Raw genomic sequence first — 18,745 nt, forward strand, 5'->3', positions numbered from 1 at the left:
AGCCATCTCCGGGGCCCCCGAGCGTCGGCTGAGGACCGGAGCCAGCCAGTGAGCGGAGCCTGGAAGAGGGAGGAGCACATCTTGATGCAGAGATGCTGCAGTGGCTCCGGGCGGGCGCGCACACACACAGGCGCCCTCGCCCGCCACCGCCGCCACCGCCACCGCGGCCGCCACCGCCGCACCGGGACCGCGGCGAGCGGCCGAGGCGAGCAGGGGCGGAGAGGAGGGCGGCCCCGGGGGCCGGCGGCCGGGCTGGCTCCGGCTCACCGCCTCGGGCAGCGTCCACCTGCCCCAGCCAACACCCTTCCTTCACCCCAGGTATGTGCCAACTGCTTTTGTCTCCTCCGGCCCCGGGGAGGGGGTGGGGGTTCCGGGCGCTGCTGTGGCCAGGCTCAGGGGCTCCGGCTCAGTTTCCTTGCAACTTGGGAGGGGGCAGGGGCAGAGCAGGAGCTCCCGCAGGCTGAGGCCAGGCTGACTTCTCACCCAGCCTCTGGGGGGTGGGGGGGGTGGGCCGGAGGTCCCCTCCACCCTGTCTGTGGGTGGCATCCTGCAGGGGCCTGGCAGGCAGAGCCTGGCCAGGAGGCTGGACCCCAGCAGTGTCCAGGAATTCCAGATGGCACCAGCACCTGCCCAGAGAGAGGGCAGCGGCTCCGGGGCCTGCCCAGCGCTGGGGTCCAGGGCCAGACCATCCATGAGGCCAAGCCCCCCAGACTCTGGCCTGCCCCCGCCCCCAGGAGTACCTGGGTAGAATTGAACCTGACCATCCAGACTTGAGGTGGTCCTGAGTGTGCCTCTGCTGGGTGACCTCTTTGCGAAGTCTTGCTTCAGTTCGAGGGGGAGGCTGTGGAAGAGAGGGGTGGGGAGAGTGGAACTCAAGTTTGGGCAAAGGCCTGTCCTAGAGTGGGGACTGAGGGAGAAGAAACTGAGGCAAGTCACATCTCCAAGGGTGAGAAGCAGGGCCGCCGGGGGCTGAAATTCTTTCTCTTCCCTCCCCCTCCCCAAACTTGTCTTCTCCCCCACATCCCTCCCCTCCTCCTCACGGGTGGGAGGAAAAGATTTTGGCATTAAGTTTGGCTTTCCCTGGAGGAAGGGGGCCTGGCGAGAAAGGAGGAGGACTCAGTTTAGAGGGTCCAGAAAGAGGGAGAGTACCATGGGGCTTACATCACCGACCAAAGAGATGGGGGAGGCAGCCTCAGCCGGTGGCCAGAGCTGAATCCTGTTGCCTTCTCCAGGAGAGATTCCCAGGGATGGGAAGCAAGAAAGAGGGGGTGAGATGACACAGTGCCTGTGGAAGGGGACAGTCCTGGCGCTACATGGGGACAAAGTTAGGACCCTTCAGCCACACAACACTGGGGGCTGAGCTTGTGCCCAGGGAGAAAAAGCTGTCAGTCAAGGTTGTCTGGAGGTTTGGGAATCCAGGCAGACCAGGAGGGGTGGCCTATGAGAAGGGCAGGTTCTCTGGCCCCCAAAGTACCTGCCCTTAACGTTCCCCCCTCCACAACCAGCCTGTGATCATCAGACCCTACTGCCCTTCCTTTCAGCCTGACTCCCCGAGACCCATGAGCCCCCTTCCCAGCCCCGGCAGCTTCCTTGGCCCTCTGTTCAGAGGGGGGCGGAGAAGGAGAGCCCGAATAACCCAGTCCCTCAGGGGGCTCCTAATCTCCTTCTGGGCCGAAACCTTGAAACCTCCGGCTCATCTCCCGACCCTCTGGCCAGAGAGATGCTCTGTCCCTGTAGCTTCCCATTCACCCTCAGAGGGACCAGATGAGCCACTGGAGGTCAAACAGTGGGCCACCTGTGAGAGAGGCTGGTGGGACCCTGGCTCCTAAGGGGAGAGCAGGGAAATGGTGCCCTGACTCCTGGCATTGGGTGGAAGGACTTCTGCCCCCAGGCAGCATCCAAGCCCCTCTCCAGGGTGCCTCACCAGTTAACCCCTTTCTAGCCAGGCTGCAAAACTACTCAGGCAAGGCTTCTGCCACCTGGTCAAAGTTATTCCTAATTTCCTATGGGATCTATCGAGAGTCTTCAGCCAACAAGAGGGAGGCAGGAGACAGATGGGAAGGGAATATCAAAGTCGCATATGGTTCACCTGTCCTTCTGGTGCTCCCAAGGCGGGAAGGGAAGTAGAGACACCCAGACGGACAGGTTCCTGGAGATGGTCCCCTGCTCCTTGACTCTCTTACCACCCCTCCCCCACCACTCCGTTCATTTCCACTCCCCGCCTGGCCAAGCTCTTCCCTCATACTCCCTTCCCTGGCCGAGTGCCCCCCTGCAGCCTCAGCCCTCAGCCTACCTCCCCACCACTGCCCCTGCCAGATTTCTCTCCTTATGCAACTCTCTTCTAGCGCATTCCCTGCCGGCAATTGTTCAAATAGAGACACATGTAGGCTGGGCCTCTCTTCCACGGGACGGTTGTGCAGACTGTCTCTGACTGGCCGAATTTCGTTCTCAGGAGCGAGTACACAGAAGGGGATCTCCCCATGGCACCCTCTCTGACCCTGAGGCCATGAGGGAAGCAATACATTTGGGGTGTGTGGGAGGATGTGGGTCCCCCACACACACACCCCGCATGTCCTCAAGCCAAATGTTTGTGAGAAAGCACATCTCAGAGATGATCTCTAAACTTGAGCGTGGGTGGTATTGGTGATCTAGGGGAGAGTCCCAGGGCAGAGCCAGGGGCCCGAGCAAGAGGTGGGCCATACACAGGGAAAGAAGGACCAGAGCAAAGAAAATGCCAGTGCAGCAGGAAGGCTTGAAGTCAGACTGCTAGAGACACCTCCTAGCCAGGAAGATGAGCCACGAGGGGGCGGAGCAGTCCTCCCCAGGGACTGTTTGGGGTCTGGTCCGCAGCCCTGACTGCAGGCAGAGGTGGCATGGACGGCCTTCTAAATTTCTTCCAGCCTCAAGTTACGCTTTTTCAAAAGGTAACAAGGAGTGACTCATAAGAAGACAGACATCCTTCTCAGCCCCTCCCGCAGGCCGGCCACCTCTCATTCTTCTGAGCACCCCCTAACGTAGACCAGCCTCCCCCACTCACCTCACAGGGGGTTTTGGGAATCTGGAACATTCATGAGAGTTTCCATGGGCTGTGTGCCCTGATGATAAGCCCTTTCTTTGGTTTAATGAGCTCTCTTGGTATGAAGTGAGCCCATGTTTCGTTGTTTACCCAAAGATGATGCAGAGGTGTGACGCTCTCACCCCAAACGGAGCGCCCTCTGCCCCAGGACACATGCAGGCCCAAGCGCACGCCAGCACCCATCTCTTCTAACAAGCACCCCCCCACACACTCAACCCCACAAACATCCAGAAGAACCTGCTGGATTTCCTACGCCCTAGCCCATATCCTCTCCAAGTCTGCCGGCCTCCTAGACCAAGAGGCCCCCCATTCTGCGTTTGGCTGGAGGGCGGCCTTCCTGTAGTGCGGCCCCAAGAGACCCAGTTAATCTGGGCCCCAGAGCAGAAACTAATCAGAGGGGAGGAGCAGGTCCAAAGGCGCCCCCACCAGGCTTGGCTCTGAACCAGCCTGCAGGAAATTGTCCAGGAACTGGGGGTAGTCTCCCCCTCTGCAGAGATCTGGGCACATAGGGAAATTGGTCCACTGATTTCTTCCTGATGTGGTTTTTTAGAACGGAGTTGAAACAATCATCCTTACTCCTGGCCTCTCGAACAGGGATGGTCCTCTCAAATTCTTGCTCAATCTGTCCCACTCCATATTGGCAGGTGAGCTGGGGACGCCTTGCCCCTTATCCTGAGCTCCTCCCAGGAGGATGTAAGTCTCTCCCTTTTCCCACTCCGCACTCTGAGGGATCTCTCCAGGGGAGCGGGCCAGACCACGAGAGTCAGAGCCTCCAGGCTGCAGGGGAAGGGCCAGACTCCCCTGGTGCTGACAGCTCGGACAGATGTGTGAGCCTGGGTCACAGCTCTCCCCAGAGGGGCTAGGGGCTCCGAACCAGCTGCTAGTACAAAGAAACTGTAGAGAAAACTGGGGGGTGAGAAGGGAGGGGGAATTTAGAAGGGGCTGGGGAGAGACCGAGCTGTCCATCTCCCCTGTCCCCACCCAGTCCCTATCCCCCACTGGGGACTGAGGAGGTCCCTATTCCCCCCCAGATCCGTCCTAAGGAACCTCCTCCAGCTCAGGGCACCTTCCTTTCTCACCGAGACCTTCCAGCACTGCCCTCCTCTCCCAGCAGCTCTGGCCCTGCCTGGCCCCACCAGGCCACTGCAGACCCCTGTCTTTCCAGATAGGTGTGGAGTGGTTCAGACCTTCCTGCAGGACCATGACCCTATCCCAGGTGGTACTTCCCTTTCTAGGCAGAGTGCCCCCCCCTTCCTGGACCTGCAGGTGGGAGGTGGGGGTGGTCGAGGAGCAGGGCCTGCTGGGAGCGCCCGTGTGTCTGTCCCCACCAGGTGCCCTCCCGAACACGCCGCATTTGGGTGTGGTTCTATGTGCTTGTGCCCTCCTCTCCAGTAGCCTGCTTGCTGCTACTTGCCTGGGCCGGCAGCACCTGTGGGGCGGAGGGGAGGAAGGCACCTGCCCAGGAAGACCGTGGTCGCCTGTGTGTGTCCCATGCATTTGTGAGCGCCGCCCGAATGTCATGACCATGTGGGAGTGAGTCTGACTCGCGGGGCGTCTGTCTGTGCCCCTCAGAGCGCTGGGGCCCATGCTGGAGGTCCCGTGAGGGTTCTCGGTGTAAGATCTGACCTTTTCTGAGCACCCACTATGGCCAGGCTGGCTGCTGATCTCCCCAGAGTCCCTTCTCATCCCCATTTTGCAGGTGGGAAACTGAAGCTTGGAGAGGGTAAGTAATGAATGGAAGAGCTAGGGTTATGCTGGTTAATCGTGTAGTAACATTACACTAGTTATTAAGGGCCAGGCCAGTCGGCACGAGAGCCCACCCTGCGGCCACTGTGCTGCAGGATGGAGGATGGTGGGCAGCTGAAGGGCCGGGCCCCCGCAGTGCTTCCCGGCTTATAATAAGTCACTTAGTCTCTGCCCTCAACCTAGCTCCAAACTGCCCCTTATCCAACCAGCACCATCTGAACATCACCAAACCCCTCAGTACTCAAATCTCCATTATCCAGGGGAAGGAGAGACAGAGTCAGGGCCAGGAGCTGGATGTCTAGCTTCCAGGCAGAGCGTATCTGTCATTTTCTAGTTAGTTCTGCACAGGGGTCCTCAGCCCAGAAAACTCCATTCCGTGTTGAAAGTCTGGCTCGCAGCTTTCCATCCCATGGCTGTCCCCCAGGTCCTTTGTCTCCCACACCCAGCAATTCAGCCCACTCCCCATGGTGCCCCTGAACCCCCAAGCAGCCCATTCCCCCATGTGCCACCGCCGCCGCAAAGGACCAGCCCCTAATGGTGCCAGCCTGTGCCTGCCTGTGCCAGCCTGCGCCAGCCTGCACCCCTGCACTGGGGCAGCTGGCCTGGGCCAGGCTTGGCTGGCTCCGGGCACAGAGGGCCGGCTCTGGGCCTGGCATAGCTCCACTGCTGCCTTGCTCCCGACAAAAAGGCCTCCTCCCTCCTGGGCATTCTAGAATGTGTCATAGGGCAGATGGCACAGTGATTGACTGGGCCACGCTTAGTGGGTCAGGAAGCTCTGCAAAGGCAGTGTTTTCATTACTGCCTTCCCAGTGCTTAGCACTATGCCTGGCACCCGTAATAAACATTGGAAGGGAAAGGGAAAACTTGATGCTAGTTGCCTCATCTTCAGGGAGGCAGTGAGCTCAAATCTTGACCCAGGCTCCGTGCATGTGTGTGCGCGTGTGCGTGTGTGTGTGTGTGTGTGTGTGTGCATGAATTCACACAAGTCCTTGGCACCAGTGGAGGCAATGTACATCTGAATGGCCTGACTGGTCCCTAGTGCTCCCCAAAGACAACTCCTGCAGGTCCTCAATCCCAGCCCCTCCCCAAGGAGGAGGGCTGTCCCTTCTGAGGCAGGTCTTAGTCCCCAGAGGCTACCCAGGGCCCATCCGCCCGAGGTGACTAATGAAAGTCTGCATTAAACTGAACTGGGAATGAGCAGTGGGATTGTGTTACTCCTGGTGGACACCAATGGCAAGCACTAACATGTAATTCTGACCACTGTGGGTGACAAGTGCTCCCGGGTGAGTGATCCTCCTGGCGGCTCAGGCAGGAACTGGGTCGTCACACCCTGTGCTGGGTGGGGACACACACACGCGCACACACATACACTTTCACACACACACACCAGACATACCCATGAACAGACACAGATGCAGGCACACATAGAGACCAGCCCACACATATATACAGGGACACAGAGATGCAAATAAACATCACATACCTGCGCGTGTGCACACGTGCACACACGCGTGCTCCCCACCACTGCTGGTGGGCAGCAGCAGACTCCTGCCCCCGGAGTCTCCAGCCCCAGTTCCCTTGGTCATCTGTCCCAGCTTTGCTCGGCACACTCAGGACAGAGGAGCGCCTGGAGCCCAGCTCCTCCCCAAGCGCGCACCCCGCCCCCTCCCCGAGCTCCGGTACTGGCAGGCAGACAAAGGGCAGGAGGCAAACGATGATGGAGCACTTTCTCCATGCCAGACTCCAGGACGTGCTGCACCAGCGCCAAGAGGCATTTTCAAACTTTTTGGAACCTTGGAACCCTTTGTTTAAAGGGAACTTCCAGTAGCTAAAGCAGACACAAGTAGTTCCTGCTCGGGCTAAAATGGGGAACGAATCTGGAGCCCCAACCTCTCTCCATTCCCCCATCTGAAACGTGACCTCAAAGCAAGTCCAAACGGCTCCAGACTCCTGCAGGGCGCTCCCTCACCTCATTTCCCATTCAGAACAGCCCTGGAGCGTAAGTGCTACAACGTCCACTTGGTAGGTGAGCAAACCCGAGCTTCCACCAGGAGGAATAAGATGGCCAGGCTCTCAGAGCTGTGAGGCCAGGAGGGCAGATCACTGACTCCCGTCTGTGGATTCCAAGGCCTTGGCTGGCTTGCAGTGCTCCCAGGGGCTCCCTATCAGGAGGAGAGCTTCCAAGGCCATATTTCTAGATTCTTCCATGAGTAAACACCCTGCTGACCTTAGAGACCTGAGAGTATGTGTGTGTGTGTGTGTGTGTGTGTGTGTGAAGTGTGTGTGTGAGAGAGAAAGAGAGGGAGAGAGACTATGTGTGTATAAAGGTGTGTGTGTGTGTATGTGAAGGTGTGTGGGGAAGAGTGGGAGTAAGTGTGAAAGTGTGTAAACGTGTCTGAGAGAGCATGTGAGACGAAGAGGCAGAGTGTGCGTGTGTACCTGCGAGTGTCCGAGAGAGTCTGAGTGTGTCATGAATGTGTGTCTATGAGGAAGAGAGAGTGTGTGAGTGCGTGTGCCCTGGGGCGCTGGCCCTCGGGCAGCCCCTGGGGAGCACCGAAGCCCAGCGCCCCCAAATCAGCTATGCGAGAGTGGGAGTGTGTGACCGAGTGTGTCGCTGGCTGCTCGAGGATCTGGCCACAGCTGCCCGCCATCAGTCAAAGGCGACCCACAGTCACAGCCACTGTTCGCGGGGCACTTTGCTAGGCACTGGCGGGACCAAGATGAAGGAGCTCCCAGGCTTGGAATGGAGGCACCTCCACGGGTGGGCACCGAGGGTGTAGCCACGAGCCCAGCGGAAGTCTAACTTGTGCCTGTGGGGGTCTCTGAGGGGCTTCCTGGCAAGGGCAGAGTTTCTGGGCTCAATTCTGGAACTGAAAGTGGCAAGAACAGAAGGGGGGTGCCAGGTCACGGAGAGACGGCACCTGGGCCCCTTCCTGACAAAGGGAAGTGGATATGAGGCTGGGCTTGGGGTAGAGGAGGGAGAGCCACGTGTTTGAACATCGCTCCCCAGCCACACACCCCCCCACCAACACTCCCCCCACCCCCACTGACACCCAGCCCCCAGCCTCCCTGACGCCCCGGGGCCAGTTCTCCCCCTCCCTCCTCCAGCTTCTCAGGAGGTGGAGAAAGGTTGCCAGGGGCCAGAGGCTGAGGTTTAAAGGGGGTTGGGAGCCCTTTCTTTCCGAAGGAATAGAGCAATAGAGCCGAAGTAAGGCTGGGAGATCCTGGTCTTGTGTTGGGTCTTCAGACCCCGCGCTGACCCTGGGGGCAGACTCGGGGGTCATCTGCAACCTCCCCTGCCCCCACTGCCGCCACCCTGCCCCCGCTCCCCAGCAACACCCCCCATCCCCCTCCACCCCATCCAGGGGACAGCATCCCCAGTCCCTCAGCCATGCTACACTCCCTGGGGGCATCGCAGACTCAGAGCTGGAGGGGACCTTATAGCACCTGCTTTACAGAGGAAAAGACACTCAGACCCAGATATGGTCTTGCCCCAGTCTCAGCCCCCTCCCCCTTCTCAGGCTTCTGGAAAGGTGCAGGGCAGAGAAGCAGAATCTGCATCTGGGTTATCTACTTTCCTCAGCGACTCTGACAGGGAGCCCTGGGAGCCCCGAACTCAGAACCTCAGCCTGGAGATGTGGAGTCAGCGGAAGGCCTGGCCCCTCATGCCCCTCTCAGGATGAGGCCCCCTCTGGCCTGCTGGCGGAGGGGAGCTCTGACTAGCTTTGAGTGCCCCTGCCCGGGGAACGGGTGTTTCAGAGCTCTAGGATTTAACCAAGTCTCCATATAACAGGAAGGCTCCTTTGGGAGCCACATTAACTCCTGGATCCTAGAGGGCCTGTGGAGGCCCATCAGCCCTTCCAGCTGGAGGCACTGCTGGCGTGGCCAAGGCTAGGGACCTGGGGCCCAGGAGAGAGGGTGTGAATAAACCAGTGAAACTCCTCACTGCTAGAAAAACAAGGAAGACCCCAGGACTTAATGCCACTCCCAGAGGGGCTTCTCGCCGCCCCCAACCCAGGCAGCTGTGGGGGAGGGGCAGGGGAAATTGGGCCGCAAACGCTGGAGGAGGGAGATGTTCCCCACACCCAGGCATGGCCCTGTTCTCATCTGGACCCTGCATCAAGGGAGGGGCAGGTGGGTTCTTTCCTCCCAATTAGCCAATGCTTTGACTTCCTGAGCAAACCCCCGTTGGCTGTAGGGGAGGTGGGGGGGGCAGGTACAGGGCAGAGCCAGACTCCCCGGGGGCCTCTAGGAGGCACTCAGCCGGGAAGAGCTCCCCTGGAACAGCCAAGCCCCTTCCCCTGGGGGCCTGGGGCGGGTGAATGCTTAGCAATTCCAGCAATCCGGCCTCTCCCCAGGCTGGGGAAAAAGCTCTGCCCACTTACCAGGGAGCGAGGAGGGAACCAGGAGGGGCGCTCCGAGGCTCAGAGTCCTCCCCAACCTCTGCCTCCCCAGGTCCTTCTCAGCCTCCAGCTGGACTCTCCCCAGGCTGGGCTGAGCCTCCTCTCCTCAGCTCCCGATCTCCTCCAAGAACGTCCACCATGGGGACACCCACCAGGAGGAAGTCACACCTGCTGCTGCTGGTTGCTGTGGCCCTCATCTCCTCTCCAGGTAGGAGGTCTCATCTGGGCTCCGGGGCCCAGCACGATGATTATACTGCTCTGTCATTGCTATTATTTTAGTGATGACTTCAGAAATCATTGACTCTCCCTTGCTGTGGCACTTAGGTTTTTAAGGCCGTTTCCTTGCTAAAATTTTCCCATTTGTGGCTCTTCCCTTCCCTTTGAGGTGAGAAGGAACGGTCTCCACCATAATAGAGATGAAAGCAGCAAGATGCACAGAGGGCGAGGCGTGCCTTGGCCACACAGCGAGACTGTGGCGCTCTCAGATCTCCGTGGTCTTGTCTTCGAGCTGAGCCCCCTGAGGAGCTGTGCTGTCCTGTAATGGGGTAGCCACAGCCACGTGGAACGATTCAAACCGAGATGAAATTAAATTCTACAATTAGTCTTTCAGTTGTACAAGCCACGTTTCAAGGGCTAATAACCATGTTGGATAGCGCAGGTGACAGACATTTCCATCGCCACAGAAAGTTCTATTGGTTCGTACCGCTCTAGCGTCCTGTCACATGAGGAGACAGGAATCGATACCGCAAAACTCTAGGAGGGCTCCCCAGGGCCCTGCTGCAGCCTGACAGACGGACTGAGTGCAGGACCTGAGAAGACAGGAGACAAAGCGGGGGGTGCCTGAGGCAGAAGGCCGGGGTGCGGGGAGCCAGCAAGACTTCTCATGCCAGGGCTGCCGTGGGGTAGGAGGTAGGGAGAGCGTGGGAGGGAGGCCGGCAGAAGAGGGCACCGCGGGCCCAGACCCGGGCAGGCCGGCCCCTGGGGAGCCTGTGGGGAAGAAGGTGCTGGAGACCCAGCCCTTCCGGGAGCTGGAGGGTGGTCCCCCGCTGCTCGGAGGGGCCTGTTGGGACCACCACTTGTCCTCTCTGTCCTGACCCCCAGCCCAGATCCACAGATGATTTTTTTCCTCTCTATAAAGTTGTCCACGGGAGAAAGAGCCCTCACCCTCCTTCCTCCCTCCCTCCTTCCTCCCTCCTCCCCCACCCCGTTCCAGAGCACATTTTAGGTTCTCTCTCTCTCTCTCTCTCCCTCTCACCCGGGGAGGATTCCACTGGCACAGTTTCAGATGCTCTCATTACCTCCTAACTGCCTTCCAGGGCTGCACCCAGATCCCTGAGGCTGCAGGGAAATGGGATTGACCCAGAGGCCCCACGGAGCCTCCCAGCACCCTCACCCCCGGGGCAGGGACAGAGCAGCCGCTGGGCAGGGAACCAGCTGCACAGAGCAGCAGACGGCCACCACACTCCCCACCCCACCCCACCCCCGCCGGCCACCACCCTCCCCAGACAGCAGAGGAGAGGCATGGGGGGGTGGGGCGTCAGCACTGCCCCCCATTGGGGACCGCTTGGGCTGGGACCACAACACCTGAGGCAGGGGTGTGGGCAGCGGCCAGACTTTTAGACCTAGAGATGCAGAAAGGTCCAGGGAAGGGGAGGGACCCCCATCCCCGCATGGAACAACCATCACTGGCTCTCCCCGCTCCTGGAAAGCTGTCTCCACTCACTACCCTGCTCTGGAGAGGCGGCCGTGGGTCCCAGGCACCCAGGCCAGGAAAGGCGGCCAGGAGGCCCCTCCGTTCTCGGTGCTCCCGCCCCTTCCTCTGGGCTTCCAGATGCCCATGTTTGGGGGCGCAGAGTTGCCTGGACAGGGAATCCGCATCAGAATATGAAACACAGGCAGCAAGGGAGGGCGTGTGTGTGTGTGTGTGTGTGTGTGTGTGTGTGTGTGAGAGTGCAGCCTCAGAAGAAGGTGTGGGATGAAGGAGAGTGTGTTTGTGGATGTTTAAGAGGGTGCCAATGCCAGCAAGTTGTTGCCTGGACCGGGTGCTGCATTTGGGAGGATGACGGATGCGTGTGGAAAGCCTTCCAGTAAGAGCGATGGCTCCCGGCCCCAGCTGCCCTCCAGAGGGAGCGCCCACGAGGCACCTCCGGGTGAGGCGGGGGAGGACAGGGCCTCGGAAGGCTCTGATGGGAACCCGGGGAAAGAATCACGGCCGCTGTGGCTGAGGACGCGGGCCAAAGGCACAGCTGGCCGGGCTCCGATTCCCCAATACGCTCCTCCTCACTGTGCCATGTGGGGCAAGTTCCTGAACTTTCCTACATCTCAGTTTCCACGTGAGGGAAGTAAGGAAATGTCAGTGCCTGTCTCGTAAAGCGGTTAGGCGAGGAAATACAGAGTGTGGCATCCGATCCAGAGTAAGCACTCGGTAAAAAGCCCCTGTTTTTATCAGTATGAATGCATGTGTGTAAATAAGCACACACAGACGTTGGTATCTGGGCGTGCATGGGCACAGATGTGTGCATGAATGTGTTTCTGACTATGGGAGTTGCTCAGAGAGGTAAGTGAGTGTGTGTGTGTGTGTGTGTGTGCGCGTGCATGCGTGCGTGTGTGCATGTAAGGAAGTGTGTGTGGGCGAGACATGTGGGTGGACACTGGGCCGAGGGTGCATACGTGGCTGAGTGCAAAGGACAAAGCTTTTTCTGGAAGAAAGCCAGTCTCAAAGCCTCAGTGCACCCCAGGCCCCCTCACCACCCTCCGCCATCCCCAGAGTTACTGGAAGCGCTTATAACACAAGGTGGTTCCCAGTAGCCCGGCCGCCCCCACCAGCCCTCCTTCCCCGCCCACTGGGGCTGTCCCAGCTGGGGCAGCGGTCCCTACCTTCCACCACCATCATTAACTTGGGATTAAGCGGGGCTCTCCAACCGAGATGATGCTGGCACCCCGGCTGCCGCCTCTGAGGCCTGGGGCGGCGGGAAGGGCGATGGGGGATGCCATTTCAGGGAGCCCTGCCTCCTTCCTCATTCAGAGAGCTGCTTAACAGCTGCCCTCCTCCCCCGAGGTCCAGGGCTGGGCCTCAGCTGTGGCATGGGAGGGTGCGCCCCCCAGCCCTGGAACGGGCCAGCAGCTGGATGTGCTGGGAGAGGAGGCATTAATTGTTTAATGGGGATCCCCCCACCCACCAGGGAGGGCCTGAAACCAGCTGCATTGAGGGGTAGGAGCCAATTAGGGGTGGCCTGGCTCCTGCCCGACACCACAGAGGCAAAGCATGACGGGGCCCCACGAGTGAGCGAGCAGAGCCCCCGTGGGAAGGAAGGTGTGAAACACTGCCCTCTGTGCCTCGGTGTCCCCCGCCCTGCTGGCGTGGAACAACACGGGCTGGAGAAAGAGGCATCCGCCCTGGCCGGGGGCCGGGCACGAGAACTCCAGTTGCACCAGCGACACGCATGTGCTCAGCAAACTCGGGAGACCGGGGTCTGGACCTGCGTGTGCCACAGACTTGCCTTGTGACCACAAGCGAGTCACGCTGTCTCCAGGGCCTTTCTTCAATTGCCACAGCAGAATGGTATAAAAATGCCCCCCAAAGCTACCTGCATGCCCATCCCATAAACCTTTCCTTCTCCCCGTACCCTCCACCTTGCTCCATGCCTGGGTCCCACAGACATTTCCAGAGCACACAGCCTGGGCCAGACTGAGCCCTCTTCCAGACCCTGGGTGGCCAGTTCGTATTCGCTCCATTTCACAGGTGGAGCTATTGAGGCTCAGAAGGGCTCCGTCATGGCCAGTAAGAGGCCAAGAGCCGGAGCATGTGCCATGGGCCCAGAAGGACCATCAGGCCCCAGGGACACACATCCTCTCCCCGTCTCTTTGGCCCATGACTTCCCAGGCCTCTCACACCTACAGATCAGCTCCCTCTGCCCCGAGGGCCCCTGCACCCGGCTGCCATCACAGCTCTCAGCACCTTGTCCTGTCCTCCTCTGTCTCCCTCCCTGGACTGCAGGCCCCTCGAGGAAGAGCGTCTGTGTCTTACTCATTTTTGCAACACGGTCTAGTCTGGTGTTAGGTACACAGCAGGTGCTCAATACCTGAGTGTGGGAGGGGTGATTTACTCAACTAACTTGGTCAACTGGGGCCTGCCCGGCCTGCTGAAATACAGGTTTCAATTAATTAAAATGAAAGAAAATTTTAAATTGGGTTCCTCGGCTGCACTGGCCACATTTGGAGGGCTTGAAGGCTGGGGCTCGTGGCTACAATGTTGGGCAGCGCAGAAAATGGCATCTCGCCATCCTCGAAGAATGTCCTGGGACAGCACTGCTCTATTGGGCCCTAGGCCCTAAGGCCTCTGGTGCTGTCCCCCATCTACAGCTCGGAGTTCAGCCCGGGGATCCCCGGCCACCTTTGGGCCAGTCTTCGAAGATCAACCTCTCGGCCTGCTATTCCCAGAGGAGTCCACGGAGGAGAAGGTGACGCTGGCGTGCCGTGCCCGGGCCAGCCCTCCAGCCACCTATAGGTGAGCCCCCCATGGCGGGCGCTGGAGGCCCCGGGCAGCCGTGCAGCTCTCCCTCACCCCAGGCCTGCCCCCAGGCTGGGTGCGGCCAAGCAGGACTCAGGAGGCTCCCCGTCTGCCCCCCGCTGCAGGTGGAAAATGAACGGTACAGAGATGAAGCTGGAGCCCGGCTCCCGCCACCAGCTGGTGGGGGGCAACCTGGTTATCATGAACCCCACCAAGGCCCAGGATGCCGGCGTCTACCAGTGCCTGGCCTCCAACCCAGTGGGCACCGTCGTCAGCAGGGAGGCTGTCCTCCGCTTCGGCTGTGAGACCCATGGAGGGCTGCACTTCTGGGGAGGGCCATAGGGGGCTGGGAAGGGTGTCCAGAAAGGGCAGGGACTATGTCCCATGGAGGCCGGGCTGGGGAGAGGCCCCCAGTCTTGGAGGATGGCGCCCAAGTGCCCGGTCTTTACCTCTAGTTCTGCAGGAATTCTCCAAGGAGGAGCGAGACCCGGTGAAAACCCACGAAGGCTGGGGTGTGATGCTGCCCTGTAACCCGCCCGCCCACTACCCAGGTGAGCCGGGCCCCTGGCCCACGGTTAGACAGGGCACAGCAGGGACCTCCAGCCACCCAGGGCTGGAGTAAAAGGTGGTGAGGAACCCTTGGGAACACATACCCCTTGGCTCCCCTGCCTAAAACGACTTTGTGTTTCCTTCACGGCCTGCCATTTTCTAGCTCTGGGCCCCCTCCCCCTGCCTTCAGACTGGGAGCACCCTGAGAGCAGGAGCAAAGCCACATTTTTTTCCCTAGGGCTCCCCTCAGTGCCAGCTCGGAGACCGGAGCCCTGGGGACTAGGTCTAGAGATCCCCACCTGCACGCCGAGGGTCCTCCCCATGGTTGCCCCCCTAGCCTAGCACCCCGTGGTTTCCTCAGACTCCCCATGTCCTATCTATAGGCCTGTCCTACCGCTGGCTCCTCAACGAGTTCCCCAACTTCATCCCGACGGACGGGCGTCACTTCGTGTCCCAGACCACGGGGAACCTGTACATTGCCCGGACCAACGCCTCAGACCTGGGCAACTACTCCTGTCTGGCCACCAGTCACATGGACTTCTCCACCAAGAGCGTCTTCAGCAAGTTCGCTCAGCTCAACCTGGCTGCGGAAGGTCAGGGTCAGGGGACATGGTGGGGAGCAGAGAGCTGGAAGGGTCAGCGGACATTGGGAAAAGAGGGTTCCTCTCAGAGGGTGGGAAGGGGGCTCACAGAGCCCAGGGTCTGGGGCCTGGATCCCTGGGTCCTCCTGCTGCAGGGCCCCAGACCCTTGTCCAGGCCCCCGGGGAGGAGCAGGGGTCAAAAAGGAATCGGCTCTGAGCCACACTGCAGTGCGAGCACCTGGCCCGCATCACTTGCGTCTGGTCGGCAAACTCCCTCTCTCCCCAGATCCCAGGCTCTTCGCACCCAGCATCAAGGCCCGGTTCCCTGCAGAGACCTATGCGCTAGTAGGGCAGCAAGTCACCCTGGAGTGCTTCGCCTTTGGGAAGTGAGTGGTGGAGGAGGGAGGGGGCAGGCCAGGGCGCACCTTGTCAGAGCCCCTTGGGGGCCCGCAGGACCCCAGGGAGAGGGCAGGCAGGGTCTAGCAGAGAGGGGGCAGTGGGTAGGGACCACCCCTCATGAGCACGGTCTCTCTGAGCAAAGCATCATGATGCCAGGGGCCTGACACACACTGGACGCTCCCAGCAAAAGGGCACGGGCTCAGGGGACAGCCTGGGCAGCATCCCAGGCTGAAGGCAGGGAGCACCATGCACGAACCCCAACCTGTCCTGCCTGGTTCAAGTCCCGGTTCCGTCCCTGGCTGGCTGCGAGGTCATGGGTAAACTACGTAACCTCTCTGTGCTTCTGCATCCTCATTTGTACATGGAAACTGTCATAAAAAGTACCTGCATCGCAGGGTTGTTCCGAGGATTAAGTGGGTTAACACACGTGACATGTCTAGAACAGTGCCTGGCATTTAGTGAGCGTTCTACGCATGCTGACAGTTCTCTCTCTCTTTTAAGATTTTATTTATTTATTTGACAGAAAGAGAGATCACAAGTAGGCAGAGAGGTAGGCGGAGAGAGAGGGGGAAGCAGGCTCCCTCCTGAGCAGAGAGCTCAATGCAGGGCTTGATCCCAGGACCCTGAGACCATGACCTGAGCCGAAGGCAGAGGCTTTAACCCGCTGAGCCACCCAGGCATCCCTGACAGTTCTTTTTATAAAAACTGCAATAGAAACCCTGCTCTCCCAGAGAAAGGATTCACTGGAACAGGGCTAAGCAAATAGCAGGTGCTCAACAAATGTTTGGAGAACAGTGTGATTTGCACACTGGTTCTGTTTCCTCATGTCTCCTGTGGATACCCAGGATGTCCCTGTTTTGTGAAAAGCTATTGGGCTTCCAGAAAATTCATATTTAAAGCACGTGGGGCCGCCTGGCTGCCTCAATCCATTAGGTGTCTGACTCTAGATCTCAGCCCAGGTCTTGCTCTCAGGGTCCTGGGTTTGAGCCCCATATTGGGCTCCACACTGGACATTGGGTGTGGAGCCTATTTAAAAAAAAAAAGTGCATGGAAGATTAATATATTAACCCTTTCAGACTCACTGATACCTTAGTCCGTTTTAGTACACAAGTTACTAGTAAGTAGAGCCCTTTTGAAAAGTAAAGGCAAGGTCTGTTGGGGAGAGGGGGAAGGGGACCCACAGAGCCCCAGGTCACAGGCCCCTGCTGAGGAAGGCCGTCCCAGAAGAGGCTCAGAGGCCAGTGCAGGGTGGGGGCAGGGAGGGCAAGCCAGTTTCAGGGTACAGACCACCAAGAAGGTTACTGGTATCGCAATACTGCAGGGGAGAGGAGACCCTACTTTCTGCTTCTCCCCGGCCTGAGCTCTGAGCCTACCTTCGAGAGGCCCTGTCCTCCCCTCTTGCCTCTCTCCCTCCGGCCTCCTCCCCATCCCCACCTGCCCAGCACCTCCCAAGTGCGGGAGAATCTGCGGGCACTAGGGAGTCTGCCTAGCGCAGCCCACCGCTCTGGCTTTGTCTCCTCTGCCAGCCCCGTGCCCCAGATCAAGTGGCGCAAAGTGGACGGCTCCTTGTCCCCCCAGTGGGCCACCGCCGAGCCCACCCTGCAGATACCCAGCGTCACCTTCGAGGACGAGGGCACCTACGAGTGTGAGGCGGAGAACTCCAAGGGCCGCGACACCGTGCAGGGCCGCATCATCGTGCAGGGTACACAGCCGGGACACCCCCTCCCCCTGCCTTCACTCTTGCTCCCCTAGGAAGCAGATCCGAAAGTCAGGGAGGGGACCCGCGTGGTCCCCGGCTTAAGCCTTCCCGCCCCACGATTGCACTGGCTGTGGAAACAGAAGAAACAGACGCTCAGAGCCTCACTCAGGGGGTGCAGAGAGCACATGGAAGGCTTTGGAATGCTTTTAAGTTGCTCAAACAGCCCCGACACAGACGGCAAGGGCCCACTTTCTTCAGCCTGCTTCTCCCGCGACCCAGTTGTGGAATGCCAGGGCGCCCTCTGCTGTCTATCATAGGAACTGCAGCCCTCAAATCCGGGTTCATCCCAGCTCATCCCAGGCCTTTTTCTGTCTTGCTGCCCCGCAGCTCAGCCCGAGTGGCTGAAGGTGATCTCAGACATGGAGGCTGACATCGGTTCCAATCTGCGTTGGGGCTGTGCGGCGGCTGGCAAGCCCCGGCCCACTGTGCGCTGGCTGCGGAACGGGGAGCCTCTGGCCTCCCAGGTAGGAGACTGGGGGCTTCCCACACGTCAGCTGCGCTCCGCTCATCCCGTTCCCTCACCTTCTGGACTTTGCTCCCTGACTGCACCACCATGGGCCATCTCTCTGGGACTATGAAGGCACCACGGGCCGGGTGGTTCTAGGTGCTTCTTTCCACCCCAGATTCATATGGCCACAGGCTGGTCACCCAGATAGAGTCCTGACTGAAGGGCCCGGAGACCTGGATCCAGGCACAACTGAGTCACACAATCACTGTGTGGTCCTGAGTCGGTCACCGTGTCCCTCTGGCTTCAGCGTGCTGATATCCAGGGGCCCGGGGGGACCCGAGTCCTGGGGTTCCGGGAGGTCCTGAGATGGGACTGGAGACAAATGAGTTCCCTCGACAGGGCAGTGGCAGCCTGGAGTCTCTACTGCACCCCCCCCTCATGCCCCGCACCTGCTCTCTTTGGCACAGTCCCGTGTGGAGGTGCTGGCTGGGGACCTGCGCTTCTCCAAGCTGAGCCTGGAGGACTCCGGCATGTACCAGTGTGTGGCAGAGAATAAACACGGCACCATCTACGCCAGTGCTGAGCTGGCCGTGCAAGGTACAGGCCCAGGGAGGCAGGGGACGTCAGCAAGGACACGCAGGCAGGGGCATTAAGCCTTCTGAACAGAAGCATTTGTAAACACACAAATGCAAGGGGCAGCTTCCCTTTGTTTTCCGATGACTTTGGAGCAGAGCAGAGGGATCGAAGAAAGGAGATGAGACACTCGATTGCAAGCTTCCAGAAGACGGGTCTCTGGCTTGTACCGTGTCTGGCACGATTAGCATTAAGCGTTGGCTGCCGCAAAAACAAGGGGGCAAAAATCATTGGCAACCAACTCAATTAGATTTGTGTTTAAACCAGCCCTGTCCGCTGTGCAACCTTTGGCAACTTAATCTCTTTGTGTCTCGGTTTCTTGATGTATAAAAGGTGGGCAATAAAAGTCCCACCCTTGTGTGGCTGTTTGGAAGAGGAAATGAGATAGAGGTAAAGCAGAGAGGGCCTGGCCCTCACCAAACAGGTGCCCAGTAAATGTCAGCTGGTGCTAGTGTTCTTAGTTATATGATATGAGCTCTTGGGGCCTTGGTTTTCTCATCTGTAAAATGGGTATAGTGATACCTACCTTGTCAAGTTGTAGTGAGCTTGACTAAGGCTCATTCGTATATTCGTTCCTTTAACCAATATTTATTTATTCAACACCTTCTAAGGAGTGAGCATGAAAGATAAGGTCTCTGCCT

The 18,745-nt window shown here is 59.3% G+C and overlaps 1 protein-coding gene across 2 annotated transcripts in view; it reads left to right on the plus strand.

Annotated features, from left to right (window-relative positions):
* Window positions 1-277: 277 nt before the first annotated feature.
* Window positions 278-18,745, plus strand: part of CNTN2 (contactin 2) — a 32,538-nt gene continuing 14,070 nt past the window's right edge. Inside the window, exons 1-10 of one of the 2 annotated variants that reach the window (XR_006386685.1) lie at window positions 278-318; window positions 9,278-9,433; window positions 13,588-13,732; window positions 13,861-14,036; window positions 14,191-14,286; window positions 14,668-14,877; window positions 15,152-15,251; window positions 16,791-16,966; window positions 17,351-17,487; window positions 17,939-18,068. Coding sequence is in view for 1 of the 2 variants with exons in the window: in XM_044267727.1 (XP_044123662.1) it covers window positions 9,364-9,433; window positions 13,588-13,732; window positions 13,861-14,036; window positions 14,191-14,286; window positions 14,668-14,877; window positions 15,152-15,251; window positions 16,791-16,966; window positions 17,351-17,487; window positions 17,939-18,068 (1,240 nt within the window). In the remaining variant the exon portion in view is untranslated. The remainder of the gene's footprint in view (window positions 319-9,277; window positions 9,434-13,587; window positions 13,733-13,860; window positions 14,037-14,190; window positions 14,287-14,667; window positions 14,878-15,151; window positions 15,252-16,790; window positions 16,967-17,350; window positions 17,488-17,938; window positions 18,069-18,745) is intronic. The other variant, XM_044267727.1, reaches the window with a different exon arrangement.

Source organism: Neovison vison, chromosome 10 (genome assembly GCF_020171115.1).
Source record: "Neovison vison isolate M4711 chromosome 10, ASM_NN_V1, whole genome shotgun sequence".
Lineage (NCBI taxonomy): Eukaryota > Metazoa > Chordata > Mammalia > Carnivora > Mustelidae > Neogale > Neogale vison.